Genomic DNA, 17208 nt, shown 5'->3' on the forward strand with positions numbered 1-17208 from the left:
GTAAATTTACAAATATTATGAACTATAGTGGTTATTTTACTTATATGTTGAATTCATTTTGTTGTCAAATAAATATAGTATTCCAATATTGTGACTATGTGATCAGTCAGTTGCCATTCGCAAGCATTCGTGATATTAACCCAAGTACCTACCATAAAAATTTCTCAAATGACCGTCTATTTCACCGATAATTGAGGCATGTGGGTAATCCCAATAATTCTAAAAGTTGTCAACTTAACTTGGACAAAGAATACATTTTCCGAAAGCTAACAAAGTGAAGAATCTAACTAGACTACAATCTGGGTTGTAAATGTTAATTAGATATACTATCTTTGACCATACATCATAGGGAGACGATTTCGTAAAATTTTTTATGTGTTTCAGGAGTTGTAGGCAAAAGCAGTGCAATTCTGTTGAAAGTTTTTTTGCAAAATGATGTGTGACTAAGTGTGAAGAACATCTGCACAAAATCTCTAAGGATTATCTTCATTATTTTTCATTTTATTGCAATTTTATTTTAAACCAACGAAAGTAAAAATAAGGAGAGAAAATAAACTAGGCAGTAATATTCGAGTATACAGACTGAACAAGATGAACACAAACGGAGAATTACAGTAAATTGATATTACTATTGATTAATACAATATTAATATAATTAATAATAATTAAAGTTATTAGAGATTATAATTGAAGTTCTCATAGCAGCTTAAATGTCAGCCCATTTGCATGCTGCACACCAGGTCCGGGAACGCTTGCGAATTTTGGCAGACCGGTCAGAACACACAACGCAATCACGTTCTCGTTTTCCAGGAACCTGAGTCAGTTGATGGCCATCAGCAGTTGCCTGTTCTTCTTTATTATCAACTATTAGGCCTACTAACTGCATAACTATTTCGGACACAAAGTCGGTGATGTCCATCTTAGTGTCAGGATTTTTTAGCTTAAAAGGTTCATGGCAGTTACGAAGCGTTATATCTATTAAGTTCCAGGCGACCTTTACCCAATATCTGTGTGTTGCACGCTCAGCTGCTATATGATAAACCTTCTTATCTCTCAGGTCTACCCCACCCATACCTTTATTGTAAAGCAAAACCATGGCAGGTTTGTTCTGCTCACGAGCCCTGCGAGGAGTACGATGGGTGACGGGTTTTGTGCCAGTAGAAAGCAGCAACACAGGCTTGCGCTGAGATGACTTATCACGATAAGCACAAGCTAAGATAATGCCAGAGCCACTCTTCATATACTTTGAGTCTTTGACTTGTGGGCAGGCATTACCTAATGATTTTGGGTAGCCTCGAGAGTTTAGTCAAACAGTGCCAGTGAGCATAGTACCTTGGGCAAACAGATCTTCTGCGAGTGAAGGCTTTGTGTAATAATTATCGGTCACCAGATGATAGCCTTTATTATACATGTTACAGCTAGACATTAGGTGTTTGACAACTGTGATTGCTTGCCCCTCTTCAGATCGATTGTCAAAGTCTTGGCCGGAATAAAGCTCTACGTGCATCACATAGCCTGTCTTACTATCGCACAGCTGGAATTTCTTTATGCCGAATCTTGAGTGGCGCTTATTCGGCAAATACTGGATATAAATGTTTCTATTGCGCAGGCCCACCATACGCCCATCAATAGAAACAAGCTGATAGGGATGGAAATATTGCTTGAAGCAGCGATTTAGTGGGTCGAGTAGATTTCGCACCTTATACCAGGGATCGAAGCCTTGCTCTCCTCGCCGAGGTTGCCCTTAGTTGTTGCATTGATGAAAGAGTCTATGAATTAGGACAAACCGGCCATAGTTCATCGTATTCCTGGAAGACATACCATAAGCATACAGGACCATGATGTGTATGTTTGCATGCAGCTATAGATAAAACTTGAATTTCTAATTCAAAGTTGACAGTAAACTGCGTGCAAGGTTGACGTTCAAAATTTGAAATATTACATGCACATGCTAAAATGACTAGATCCATGTTCACACGAGCACATAAGCAATTTCCTAACCTACACCAATAATGATTTTATTTTTATTAAAGACTCTCCGTGCGTCTAATATAAATTCAGATAGCACACTGTTTTTCTAAATTTTACAGGTTTACTGTTTGCAATTTTGTGTCAAGTTTCACTCAGCTTTTACACAAAATTGATCATGTACTTCAAAAGAGCAGCGCCGTGCAGGTATACATGTAAATAACACAACTACCTATAGTCTCCTGGTCACATGCAATTTATGACATGTGTTATAAATAGCTACTTTTATAAATATCTTCATAATTTCATAGCGTAACTAAAGTACAAATGTAAATTTGATGTGAGGTTGCATACCGAAAAAATGGTGTGTCCATGTTAGGGAACTTTTTCTCCAGTAGTCATAAGTGTTTTTCTTTTTCACTATTCTCATGTTTATCCTGAGAACAATGTATCTTCTCATCTCCTCAGCAGTGCAGTCTTTCCAGCGACAAAACTGAGCGTCAGTTTTCAGTGAGCCTAGTGAAGCTATATACCCTGCTGCATACCTACCTGATAAAAAATATGTAGCTCAAGTATATGCTAACTAAAAAGAAATAAAGGTAAATTCGATTCATGTCATGATTGAGCCAGAAGTGAAATTTACTGAATCACAACTCCAAAAACTTATGCTATTCATGTCATTATCAAAAAATTGACTAAAAATTTTGTAACTGAAGATGCATAAAATTTGTAACAATTTTATTATAGTTCAGTACCTGTTCGTCTCTAACCATTGTTGAATCAACGCTGTTGTGATAAATAGTTCCAAGAACTGGAGAGGGCTAATACAATCATCAGGTATGTTTGTGAAACCAGGCTGCAACACTGTAAAATCTGGCACACCATCAGCAAGCTCATAGCTCTCACCCTCAGCCACGTCAGCAATAACTTCACTCCAGCCAGCATCAGGGTCAGATTGTACAGCTGCCCGCCGGTAACGTACTGCTCGTCTCCCTCTGCCGGATCTCTGGCCTCGAGCTCCTTCCTTGGCACTTTGTAGAGCACCAACAACCGGAGATACAGCTGAAAAAAAAGAACAGCATTTCAACATTGATTGAAACAACCAGTAGACTATGAATTTGTTGATAAAACAATCACGAGAACAATACAATATAGAGGCTATATATCAACTGTTTCAATATTTGTTAATTCATCTATACTGCATACAAGCACTATTATTACTAGTAGTGACAATGACAAGTGTAAGTATAAAAGAATAAAATCAATATAATAAAACAATAAATTTATTTTTACAGGCTGACACATCAACGTCATTTAATCTAACCCAATCACAGTAATAAAAAAATGTTCTCAGAAATATCAACTCTAGATCAAATTTCGGGTGACTGACTACAGGTTGAAACTTCAGTTTGATATCTAATTTCGAGTGTGACAGTGACTAACACGCTAATGAAATACGAACACCAACAAATAAAAAGCTAAATCATTTAACTTACATTCTTGATCGTCTGATTCAGCAAAGCTTTCTGGGTAATCATCATCACTCTGATCGGCTTCAAAATCACTGCCATCAGAATCTAAATGGCCTAAAACGTCTTCCTCATCCATATTCCGAGTAGCAGTAACGCTCGTTTTCAAGAAAATATTTTTCAAGTGCAAAACGTATAAAATGGAAATTATCACAACGACTACAGATGAAAACGTATTTACGTTTTGTTTCCTTCAATATTATTGGGTGAAATGATAATAATGAGCTAATCAGAGAAATTATAAAGCAATATTGTAACAGCCGATTTGATTGGCATGGTCAAAATAAAATCAGGCCGAAAAGCCGATCAGATCGGCTTGGTCAGAACTTGAGTTAATAGTCACAATCGTAAAATAGCTAAAAATCGGTTTTGTATTTAGATTTTGAGTATGAAAACTAAATTGCACAGTTTTGTCTGCTGTCCTATCTTATTGGCCAGGTAAAACAATGTGACACCGATGAAAGGCTTTGTCATTTTATATTAGGGGTGGCAAAATATTAATCAAAAACTAGGAAAAAAAGACTGTTGTTCGGTTAATTTCGCGTAAATTATATTAAACTATAAGCATATACTACAACATTTACCAATTTTAAAATTACTAAAAGTAGGTAATTTGAAATGTTTTATTTTGCATGGATTTATTATTTTGGTTAGGTATTACCCCTACATTGTAGAAATTCAAGGTTTGCTATTGTGAACTGCGGGTTCTACTGACTGAATGAGCTAATGAAACGATAACAATGAGTTGTGTTTTCCAAAACCTAACAAGGCAACGCGACCGCCCCGCGAGAGTCGAGTTTGCTGTGAAACCCAGGCTAGCACAAACCTAACAGGGCTCCATCATTAAACCATGCCCTTATGTTAGCCGTCGGTTATTCTTAGAGGCTGTATATCAATGGTGTTATATATACTGAACAATACAAAGGAACCACATCATGATCACCACTTCGGTTGTATTTTATTTGAAGATTAATTGGCTCAACTCAGTGAATCGTGTATTTGTATTGATTGCATTAATCCTTTAGTTAACACGATCATTGTGCAACTCTAATATTTATTGAGAAATCTTTGACAAATTGGAGGTAAGTTAGCAGATCTATTGCATCTAAAAGGTTTAATAAAAGAGAGCAAAATATAGGCAACATTTGCTTTGCCCGTAATAGGGTTAAACTTAGCTTCCCAAAATTTGAATTCCTTCTATTTGAACGCCGCCTCTAGTTGACCACCACTACAAAAGAAGTCTTAAAAATAAGATGCCATGACATTCAATTTGAGGCTTTTCGTTATGTGTGAAATTATTCTGAATGATTCCAAGTTGGTTGGCGGGTACAGTTGTCAGGTTGCAGGCTTACCGGGCCGTAAGTTGTAAGTTCGATTCCTATACCAGGTAATCTTATACGTTTTTCTAATCTCCAACTCGAATTCGGATAGACAGACGGGCAGATGAACAGATAAACAGACAGACATGACTTTTACTATGGTAAAGATTACATATATATAGCGTTAAAAGAATTTACTACTAGCCATATTTGAGCAAATGTGTGACTGTTTGCTTACTTAAAGCAGCAAGGTTTCTGCTGACTTAGGTAGGTAACTATGATTTTCTTAAAAGTTGACTTGCAAAAAAATTTACATTACAGTTATTCGGTATCAGAAGATTCACCATGTCTTACTCTGTTGTGTTTTAAGTGCCAAATATGTGGAAATGTGATTACAAGCTCTGATAATAATACACAATCAAGGCCGAGCTTTGGCATGTATTTTGAGTATTTCAATGAATTTCAACTTTGAAATTGAATTTTAAGTTTGAAAATACTAGCTGCAAAACTAAAACTCTTTTGTCTTGAGCTCTAAACATATTTATTACTGTATTGTTGTATAGATGAGCCAGGATATCAATTCACAATATATTTATCATGTTGTCCAAACATTGGTTGCACTTTGGAGACTCTGAAAATGACTGCAGTCAATCTTTTTTCATCCTATCCAAAAGTTACTTAAAGAAAAAGATTGCTTTTATTATAGCTGATAAAAGGAGCTAAAATTGAAAAAGACGCATTCTAAGGCTTAGAAAACTTGCATATTCATTGATTGAAGTTAGATGGCAAATTATTAGGATAACAAACCTTTAATGTTAGGCGGCTCTCATGTTTATTGAGTGATATATTCAGATGTGTTGCTGCATCAATTACTCTGTGTCAGTAATTTTGATCATGTCAGATGTTTACTTAAACTAACATCATGTTGTTGCATCATAAAATCTGCATTGCATCAGATAAATTAGTAGCTGAATAACTAAAAAAGGCTTTTTTGAAAAAAACTTGTATTCTAATTATACTAAACAAAAATTATTGGTACCCAATAATTAACAACCAATGGGTTTAATTAGTACTTATACTCTATTCATACATTTTAAGTTGTACTCTATCTAGACGGATGGTTTTTAATCTTGTTGGCTATAACGAATTTTACGGCTTTCGCTGAGCCCTTCTTTGTTAAAAAAACTAAACCATTACGATGAATGGACTCACAAAAAATTACATATGTTTTCATAAAAACTTCACCCTTGATTTTTTCCATTCCTTTTGAGAGACCTCCATTAAACCCAGGAGACTAATCTCTCAAGTCCCTAGGGTTCTTTCAAACTCAGGTTAAGAACCACTAGTATGGAGCAATGGTATTACATTCCAGTTTTAAAAGTCATATAGGTTCTTCTTAATTTTAAAGTCAAGCTGCTTTGTGCAGCAGCAAGTCACAGTAGAGTTCTATTGGATGTTGGAAAAGTTTCTGCATGTTCTTTAAATGCTTTTTAAACACTCTTTCCATCAAATGTACATAGACACTCAGTAAGTAAGCCATTACTAGTTACAAACCAATAACAATTTATAACTGTTTTTGTTAATTTAAAACAGTGGTAACAATGAAGCAGGCAACCTCTTGGATAAAATAAATGTTTTGTAATGCTAATTTGTTAATAAATACATATTGAAGTATATATTTATATATAATACATTACAAGTTTATTTATATTCTTCTAATTTTTAGACTCACTCTTGTATATTATATTTAAATACATATTATATATTTACAATTATAGTATTAAAATTATATTAAATTACACATGTATATATTTTAAAGATATTAGATATTAAAGACAGTAGAGTTCTATTGGATGTTGGAAAACTATATAAAGTATAAGGTTATATATTTATATTGGTATATTACTATAAAGATAACATTGTATATGTTTTCCTATTTAGTAATATAAATATGAACTTATTCAATCATATTAAATTAAACAGCTAAAAGTTAATGAGAACATTTGACACTCAAACAGTCAAATACCAATATTGGCGTGACACAAACAAACTGGTCTGTAACCATGTGTAACTGCACAACATTTCAAATTTATTTCACACTCATAATCTCGTGCGCATGGGTGATTGTTATTCCAGTTTAATGAATGGCGAGGGGGACATGTTCCTTGCGTGCCACCTCATGTACAAGTCACAACCATTTATGCACCCATGCACAAAAATCTCATTCATTCATTAAAAGGTTGACTAATTCAGATTTTCGTATAGATGAAATAATAACTTTACACTAGAAAGTTTTGCTGAAACTATTTTCACAATGGCTGAAAAAAAAAACAGGATTGATTTTTCTCAGCTCAGCAATTATCGCACGTAAAACCCATTACATCCCTTTTAAAACAACTAGCAAAGTTGGAATTGGATTTTCTTCTAACGAAAAGTCAGACAATTTTTCTTAATTTGCTAACAACGATCCACACTATTACGGAAGCAGCATCCTTCTGGCTTTTTTGTTGAAGTAGGTTGAACAAGTTTTTAACCGGCCTGCCAACAGTTAAAGTGAAGGTGAAGACCGAAACTGATCAGTGATAAAACTTTAGTGATGAGAAGTTAAAACTCAGTCAAATAGTTCAAAGTACAAACTAAACCTTAGCTTTAAGTGCGGGTTTAGTAAGCTAAATTAAAATTAAATGAAATAAAATTTATGTTATACGTACGTCTGTCTTGAAAGTAAAGCTTCTTTTAGGGTACATTTTATTGCCGATCATTACCACTAAATATACTGAAAACAAAACTTCTGTAGGTAACTATAGTTACTAAGGTTAACATACTAGTTTGTCACTAGCTTTGAATATGTACAACACTTATATAAAATTTAGACCGCTTTGACCATGGAATGTTTGACTTATATAACAAATATATTTTCTATATTCTTACATAGAGCATTCAAGATGAAATTTCAAAGTTCAGTTGGCTTGATTAGCAATTATCAATATTTTTCCATTATTTGCAATGTTTTTTTTATGTTTAAGAGAATGTGATTTCCCTGATGTTTCAATGTTGAAATTGATATAACTTGATCAGTGTTAAAATACTGAGCTCAAGCCAAAGTGCAATTATAACCTTCATAGTTGCAAATACACTGACAGAATAAAACCATGTGTTGTGTTTGCTGTTTAGCTCATTAGACTTGTACCGGATACTGAATGTTATTTCCATCAACTGTGGTTGCCTGTATGTTTTGATTGTATGTCATCATCATGTCATCATCATCATTGTAAGACTTTATATGCTGATGTCTTGTTGTAATAAAGTGAGTTATACACACGCACCTAACGGAGCAAGAGATTCGCCTCAATTATAGTTAGTTGCGCTCACCATAGCACCAATACATCAAGGCTAAAGTATTAACAAATGGTAGTTAAGTACAACAATTGGTGATGAGGATAAACAGTAGAGGACCTTGGTGTGAATTCAGTTACACCGCTGTGGATTAATTATTATGGCAGGTGCATCTATACCATCATTGTCAGAGGGAGGAGTGGATGTGTTCTTGGAGCGGCTACAAAGTTATTTCTTTGTACAGAAAGTTAAGGCAGAGGTTCAGGTACACACACTGCTGCTAGGTCTTAGCGAGAAGCAGTATTTTTTAGTTAAAGACCATGCCACTCCAGGACTACCGTCAGCTATGAGTTACCAGGAAGTTGTCGATATTCTGTAAAGACATTTTAAAAGTACTCACAACAGGATGACAGAATGAGCGAGGTTCTGTGAAGTAAGACGAGCGGAAGGTGAGTCTGTCAGCGACTTTGTGGTGCACTTAAAGAATATTTCGAGGTATTGTGACTTTGGCACAACATTGAATGAAAATTTAGTTGAGCAGTTCCGCAGCGGGATTAATGACCCCTCAATATGAGACAAACTGATCAATATGCCATCTACCCACAGTGAGGACATTGATAGAATAGTAGCTAGGGCTCAAGAAATAGAGCTCAACAATAAACTTAGTAACTTATCAGCATCCTCTAAACCGGCTCTGCAATCAGTTAGGTCTAAGCACTCACAGCAGACTTCTTTCACCGGAGGTACCACATCGCAAAAGTCGGTAAGCCGTAGATGTTTTCGGTGTGGCAAGCAAGATCATGTAGCCAATGACAGATCCTGCCCCAGCTAGAGGGAGGAAATGTAACAAAAGTGGTAAAATTGGGCACTTTGCCAACTCTAAATTCTGCAAGGATAATAACTGACAAGTAGGTAATGTGGACAATGATGAAGCTGTTGAGGACTCCAATGTATCGACAGATGATGAGAGTAGACTATGCGCGGGGAAGCAGCGACAACAGGTAAAGACTCCAAGATGTACTGTGAAGTTAGACGGTCAGGTAGTTCAATTCATCATAGACCCAGGAGCTTGTGAAAACATAGTTCCGTTTAGTGTATATGACAAACTGTCTACAAAGGTTAGACTGCTGCCAGCAGACAAGCAATTATTTGGTTATAGAACGAACACTAAGTTGAATGTTTTAGGCCTTTTTAGAGCAAACATTGCTGTGTGTGACAAATCTGTTGTTTCTAGCTTTTATGTGTTCAAAGGTGATGCTAGATTTTTAATGAGTTTTGAGACTTCTGAGGAACTAGGTCTTATTTCGTTGAAAGCTGATGCAGTCATTGTGTGCATTTTGCCTGACAGCACAAATGACATTTTGAAACTGTTTCCTAGAGTTTTCAATGGAGTAAGAAAGTTGAAAGGCGTGAAGTTGAAACTGCACATTAATAGAGATGTGAACCCTGTAGTGCAGCCTGTTAGGGGATTGCCATTTGGTTATAGAGAAAAAGTTAAGGCAAAGCTCCAAGAACTGGTGGACAACGATATAGTAGAGCCTGTCTCTAGGGTTGGTACCACATGGGTGAGCCCGCTTGTTTGTGTCCTACAGGTCTCGGGGGAGGTCCGCCAAACCGCCGATATGCGACTTGTAAATAAAACAATAATTAGAGAGCGCCACCCGATACCCACTACTAAAGAAATGCTTGTTGGTTTGCAGGGGGCTAAAGTTTTCTCAAAACTTGACTTAAAACAAGGTTTTCATCAAATTGAGTTGGATAAAAGCTATAGAAATATAACGACTTTTATCACACCTTACGGCTTTTATAGGTACAAGAGACTAACTACGGGTTTAGACAGTGCGCATGAACAATTTCAGTATGCTATCCAAACAGCTTTGTAGGGGCTAGAAGGTATTCAAAACATGGCGGACAATATTATTTTGCATGCAGAAAGCTGAGAGGAACATGACAAGCGCTTGTTAGCACTGCTGAATAGGCTACAGAAGTTAGGTTTAACACTACACAGTAGAAAGTGCCATTTCCGCTTGAATTCAATTAAGTTTCTCGGCTATGTAGTTTTGGAACATGGGATATCTGCTGATCCTGCAAAGGTAGAGTCTATACTGACGTTTTCAAGGCCAGAAAATGCTTCAGATTGCTGTAGTTTTATGGGGCTGGTGAACTTTGTAGGTCAATTTGTGCCTGACCTAGCCGCAATTGCTGAGCCAATTAGACGTGTGACACACAAGGAAGTGAAATTTAAGTGGGGTGCCAACCAGCAGCAGGTCTTTGACAAGATAAAGCCTTCCATGGCTAAGGCTGAGACACTTGCACATTTTGACCCAAGCGCTAAGATTGTGGTCATGGCAGATGCTAGCCCATATGGCTTAAGTGCTATATTACTGCAGAAAAATGCTAGTGGGCACAGAATAATGGCCTATGGGCATAGAAGCTTGTCAGAAGTAGAGCGTAGGTATAGCCAAACAGAATGTGAGGCACTCGCTTTAGTATTTGCATGCGAGCAATTTAAACTTTACTTACTGAGCAATGAATTCGAGCTAGTAACAAACCTATTGAGACAATTCTTAATAGGCCAAATTCTAAGCCTTAATCAAGGTTAGAGGGTGGGCACCAAGGTTGCAATGCTTTAGGTTTAGGGTGTTGTACAAATCTGGGAAGTGCCACATCGCTGACCCATTGTCTAGGTTGTGCTCAAATTTTGAAAACTTGTCACCTGTAAACAAAGTTATGCGTGTAACTGAAGCCCATGTGGGAAGTGTGGCTAAGGCAGCTGTGCCTTAGCTGTGCCTGAGATGACATTAGGAATCGAGATGACATTAAGTCCAACAAGCTTGACACTACATTTGAGGCTAAACCATATACAGTAGTAGGCATGGAGAGCTCTGAGATAATTTGTGAAAATGAGGAAATTAGTAGCAGGGTACAGCGTAATATTTCTTTTAGCAAACGTTTGCTGGGGCAGAGCGAGGGTGAAGCTGAGGGTACCCGTATCATGGGGGGCAAATCTGGGGGTTTGCACATGGGGGATCAGGTCCAGCGGCAGTCTTCTCGACAAAGTTGTCCACTCATACGATTCGGTGATTACAGAGTTCATTAGATCATGCCATCAGCTAATCCACTAGAAAAAAAATTCCACTTTCATAATCATACAGTTTTATATGATGTAGTTTGCTTTCCACTTATAGTTCACTTGTGCTATATGTGAGCTATAGTCTGAATTCTACTATGAAGTTTTATTTGGGTGTAATATATGTTATAGTCTGCTTTTCATTTTAGAGCTTTTTAAAACTTCTGTTTGTCTCCTATATACTATGCTTCATATTTCTAGAGATGCAATATAAATATTGCTTTCTTTTATTAAATCATTATTATGTGTTTTTATCTAAAGAAGGAAAGGGTTGTTGTGTTTGCTGTTTAGCTCATTAGACTTGTACCAGATACTGAATGTTAGTTCTACAAACTGTGGCTGCCTGTATGTTTTGATTGTATGTCATCATCATGTCATCATCATTGTAAGACTTTATATGCTGATGTCTTGTTGTAATAAAGTTAGTTACACACACGCACGTAACGGAGCAAGAGATTCGATTCAATTATAGTTAGTTGCACTGCACCATAGCACCAACACATCAAGGCTGAAGTATTAACAAATGCTAGTTAAGTACAACACCACGAGCCGATGCAACTTAACGCAACAGCCATTATCAACTATAGCAACATTACTAACTAGTAATACAAATCCACCCATACTTTTCTTTTGAACATTTAAACTGTGATCAGATTTTGTTCAGTTTAATCTTTAAACATCTTGGCAGTTTGATTATCTCAAACGTAAAAAATCCCAACACATCAAAAATACGGATACTTTGTGATAAAATCTACTAAGATTCTGTGTAGTCTCATCTTTAAAAAGTTTACCACTAGCCACAGTTGAGCCAATAGGCAGCTATTTACTTACTGGAAACAAAACTGCTTCTGTTAACTAGGATAACTTAAACACAAGCTAATATTTTATAGTACATATTACTCTTATTACAGCCTGAGCATGTCTCACGATACAAAGATTTATAACAGGCCATCAAACGGTTCCAACAGAGATACTTTTACAATCACAAGCTTCAACTCATAGCACTACAAAAAATTATGTTATACAAGAAGTTGTCTGTTCCTATCTTACCACTGTTTCAAATTAATAAAAAACAGCTATCGATTGTAATGTTTAAAAGCATTTAAGGAACATGCAAAAAAATTGTCCAACATTCAACAGAACTCCGCTGTGACTCGCTGCTGCATGGAGCAGCCTTATTTTAGAATTAGGAATAAATATAAATTTTAAAAGTACAATCGATAACAATTACTCTAGACTAATAGTTCATAACCTGACTCTAAAAGAAATTTATGGGTTTGGGAAATCAGTCTTCCAGGTTCAATGAATGTCTCTCAAAAGGAACCGAAGAACTCCCAAGGTTATGTAATTTTATGAAAATATATGTAATTTGTTGTGAGTTTATTCATTTTGTTGGTTTCGTTCTTTGAACAAAAAATGCTTGGTGAAAGCCATAATATTCAGTATAGCCAACAAGATTAAAAACCATCCGTCTAGACAGAGTGAAACATAGAACATATGTATACAGTAAATGTACTAATTAAACCCATTGGCTGTTAGTTGGGTACCAATTATTGTTTTTGTAAGAATTGAGTGCAATCTCTTTAAAAAGACGTTTTCATTTATTCAGTTACTAATTTATCTGTTAAAATCTAAACTTTAGTATGCAACAACATGAAGTTAATTTAAGTAATAATCTGACATGATCAAAATTATTGACACAGAGTACTTTATGCACTGACACGTAGGAATATCTCACTGAATAAACTTGAAAGCCGCCTAACATCAAAGGCTTGTTATCTTAATAATTTGCCATTTAAATTCAATCAATGAATATGTAAGTTTTCTTAGCATTAGAAGTTGTTTTTTTCAATTTCAGCTCATTTGACAGCTATAATAAGACCACTCTTATTTTTCTAAGTAACTTTTCACTAGGATGGATAAAGATTGACTTTACTCATTTTCAGAGTCTCCAAAGTGCAACCGGTGTTAAGACTGTGTGATAAATACACGTGAGTTGACATCCTGACTCATCTATATAACCATTTGGTAATAAATATGTTTAGAGCTCAATGAAGTATATATAGTATTAGTTTTGCAGCTAGTAGCTTTGGCTCCCCATCCAGGTTGGTAGATCTACTGGTTGATTGAGTTTACACTGGTTGGAGAATGTGTGTAGTTTAACCCACTCAGGACTGTTCCCGAATACCTCGGGAAGAGTTGTGCTCTCCAGGGCCCATTCCCGAAGTACTCGGGTTAAACTTTGATTTGCTCTATTGCTTAGCTGTTTAGGTACATCGGTTTTATTCATTCACCAAACGAAGTTTAAGAGTCTGGGCATCATTTTGATACCAAATATGTGATTGGACAAGAAAGTTTTAACTAACAAATTATGTGATAGATATCAACTGTTTTGGAAATTTGATGATCGCCATTTTGGAAAAGGTTTATCCGAACGATGGCAAAATTTTTAAGTGAATTAGATGTGGTAATCAGCTCAGGGAAAAAAATAGCAACAAAAGTAATGTTCAAGAAGAAAATGAGAATTTTCTGATGGAAGAAGGTAAGTTTTATGTGGCTATTTATAGAATTTTACCGAAAAAAAAACGATAAAAAGCCGAAAATTTTCTTGTGAATTTCTAACAAACTTTATTCTAACAGTGTAAGATATGGATTTTTTTCATGATACACATGATTATAACATTTTCAATCCAATAAAATTTAGATCTTTTTGCAGCATGAACTCATCACTCTATAACCCCATAATAAATAATAGTTTTATGATTTCCTTGTAGAACTACAAGATAATAAAAATTTCTTATTTCATTTATATCCAATTGTTCAACCCACAATTAGTCAAGCATATAGTCCTCAACCTCAACATCTACTATAAACTAGCCCCAACCACTAGGCTCTAATATAGGTCGATAGGGGACACTTACCACAGTAATCATCTTCATGACTTTTTGTGTTTATATTTACAGTATCAAAAAATATTTGCAATTTGTATTACCAATTGTTAGCTGCAGTAGACTACTTATTTTCAATTTGTTATCAGGTATTTACCCTGAAAAGCTACTAAAGCACAATTTTTTTAGGCTGTATCATATTTGCTACATGAAGGTGAAGACAGTCAAGGGCTTGTGAGTGATGATGCCGTTGATGATGAGCCTAGGGCTTCAACACCAATATCTGATGAATACTGCATCAACTAACTTATAATGGCAGCAAATATGCATGTGTAGTTGGCATCAAATAACTCTCACCGTGTCATAATTTTTTAATGAACTCACCCTTATTATACATGTATATATTGTTTCGTTTTCATGCATTTTCATTTTTACTGTATTTTTTACAATATATTTTACTGCATTTTTACACCTATTTTTTTGCTGGTAATTGATTGTCTGTTAGCTGGTAACTTGAGTATTTTTTATGCATAATATATTCATAATAACCTCTGCAATGCATTTCAATATAAATTAACAAATTGTTTGATTATATAATTGATAAAACTGTCAGTGACGTAGTGTTGGTTAGAAGCTAGTAACACTTGTTCTATTGCTCGGAATTGAGAAATCTTTTTTTTATTTGCTGCTGATAAAGTTTGCTATCAATCTAACATAGGTCCAACAATGTCAGTATCAAAAAACTGCTTGTGAGCTGTTACGAAACATGAAAAACAATTTTGATAAAATAAAAGTTCACAGAATTATTAGAAATTGTGGTCAGTAGAATTTGTAAAGGTGCACAAAAATTTATATCACATTGTAGCCTGGAATGTCTTTGTTAAGCTGCAAAAAACAAATCAAGATTATTTTGAAAAGAACTCTAGTTATACTCAATTTTGTGTAGCTCTATTTTAATTGTAAGGCTAGTGAAAAATTAATTGGGCTGGGGGAGCAGTCAACCAATAACTAATTAGTCCTGAATGGGTTTTAATGCATCTAAGTTACCAAATTTACTATAAAATTAAAAACAGCTGAATTTAAAGACCTGGCGTTGTATTGTCAAAAAACAGGAGAAAACAACTAACAACATGCAACCAACATCAGTTAACAAAAAATTGATAAGGTCTGCGAACTGCAGCATATTTCTGTATATTTCATAAATATGACTGGCCATCTCTTGTATATGAATAAAGAAAGCATGAAAATCATTGAAACTCAACAAAAACAGTTCATTGCATAACGAAAACTCCACACTAATGATGAGGCCTTTAGCCTTGAATCTTCATTGGAAGGCAATTTTGAAGAGGTAAAGCTTTTTGAACCTGCAAAATTAACCCACAACATAATGCAATTTTCATGAGCATGTCTGTTTAGAAAGGTAATGCCATAAATAAATAAATTTTCTGCTATTGGCTACGCTTCTGTATTAAATTAAAATTTCTGTGTTCAAGTTAAATAACATTGGTACCACAGGCTAGATAAAATTAAGATAGCTTGACAAGTTGCTTTAACTAAGCACACCAAAAGCGAACAGAGATTAATGATGCAGAGTGACAGTCTCTTTGAATATGGCAATCGGCAACAAAATAATAATTAATCTTAGTCTAACTTGTTCATCATTTGATATGATCAAAATAAGAGAATGTTGGCTTAGAAATTTGAAATATATATAGATGTGTTCAAAATCATAAACACAAGAATGTTCAGTAACACAGCGTAAGTATTTTTCATGGCGGTGACTCGACAATTAAAAGAAGATATAGCTGACTTCTGATATACCCTAGGACACTTATGTATTTGCAGCATCTAACTTTCGCGTTTTCGCGGTGTCATCCTCTCGCGAAAGTTTCATGTGCGAAACTAAACTATCATAACAAACGAGCGAAAAAGCGAAACTAAATAGCTTTGTTCATTGATACTGTAGAATGGAATTTTATAACGACATTTATTTTAACGTTTTTAACGACCACTATAGCATCGTTAAAATATAAACCAACAAAGTAATTTGACTATCAAAATTTATTACGTTATTATTTTGCAATTAATTATGATTATTTTCCCATTAAGAATGATTTATAATGATAGGAATTTGATGTCAATGCACACGAATTAGTAGATTATCGTTTGCTGGGGACATCAATCAATGCAGTGAGCACCGTGTTGAAAGAAAATAAGACACATGCACTGACACTGGCAGTACTACACAAGCAGCATGGCTCTGGAAAGGTTTGGATTAACCAGTGACACCTCTTCAATAGCTTGTAATTTTTTGAGATTTGTTTTGTTTTAAGTGATGTGACTAACGAGACGTTTTTAAATTAAAATAGGCAAAACATGACCGCAGTTAAAATGCTCAGAAAAAGACATCTTTTTCTTTTGAGCGTTTTAACAAAGATCAATTTTGCGGATTTTATTTTAAGTTCATTCGGAGGCTTTTACGTTTTCGATGGGATATGGCCGAGCGGGTGTTTGATAAAACTTAATCTTCTGCAAACCTATATAAAAGTCGTTAACAAAAATATTTTGCTTCTGATGATGATAATAATGATGCCTAAGAACTACTAGAAGTTGATATTTGTCTCTATGGCTTGGAATGAAGTGATATTCCACAGCGATAAAAACCGCGTCCATGGCCGTTGGGCAAATAACTTTTCGAATAAATGATGTTGAGGTCGAGTTATCTGAAGGAATTTATCATTGCGTTGGAACTGACCAAACAAATCCGTTTGAGTTGACCTTGTGTTTGAGATGGAATGTTACATTTTATCTGAGGGCGAGTTATCCGAGTTGGACTACACTTACCATAAAAAATTCCCAAAAAGTTGGGGCGGCTCAGCCGGCCAGCTAGCTGCCCCAGTGAAAACGGGCCTGTTGATAGTCCAAGAAACAAATGGCAGCAAGCGATCAAATTGCATTATCGACCTTGCCCACACCATTCTACCTGCGGTTCACAATTACAAACTAGTCGCAAATTGAAATTTTTTTTTATCGGTGAA

The 17208-nt window shown here is 35.3% G+C and overlaps 1 protein-coding gene and 2 pseudogenes across 1 annotated transcript in view; 1 reads left to right on the forward strand and 2 right to left on the reverse strand.

The window, feature by feature from the left end:
• Positions 1-706: 706 nt before the first annotated feature.
• Positions 707-3576, reverse strand: LOC137394358 (piggyBac transposable element-derived protein 4-like; annotated as a pseudogene).
• A 4736-nt stretch (positions 3577-8312) lies between these two features.
• LOC137394360 (uncharacterized) lies at positions 8313-9057 on the forward strand (annotated as a pseudogene).
• A 6423-nt stretch (positions 9058-15480) lies between these two features.
• Positions 15481-17208, reverse strand: part of LOC137394361 (cysteine-rich motor neuron 1 protein-like) — a 39364-nt gene continuing 37636 nt past the window's right edge. Inside the window, exon 17 of the mRNA XM_068081072.1 lies at positions 15481-15534. Within this exon, the coding sequence (XP_067937173.1) occupies positions 15481-15534 (54 nt within the window). The remainder of the gene's footprint in view (positions 15535-17208) is intronic.

This window comes from Watersipora subatra, chromosome 4 (genome assembly GCF_963576615.1).
Source record: "Watersipora subatra chromosome 4, tzWatSuba1.1, whole genome shotgun sequence".
Classification (NCBI taxonomy): domain Eukaryota; kingdom Metazoa; phylum Bryozoa; class Gymnolaemata; order Cheilostomatida; family Watersiporidae; genus Watersipora; species Watersipora subatra.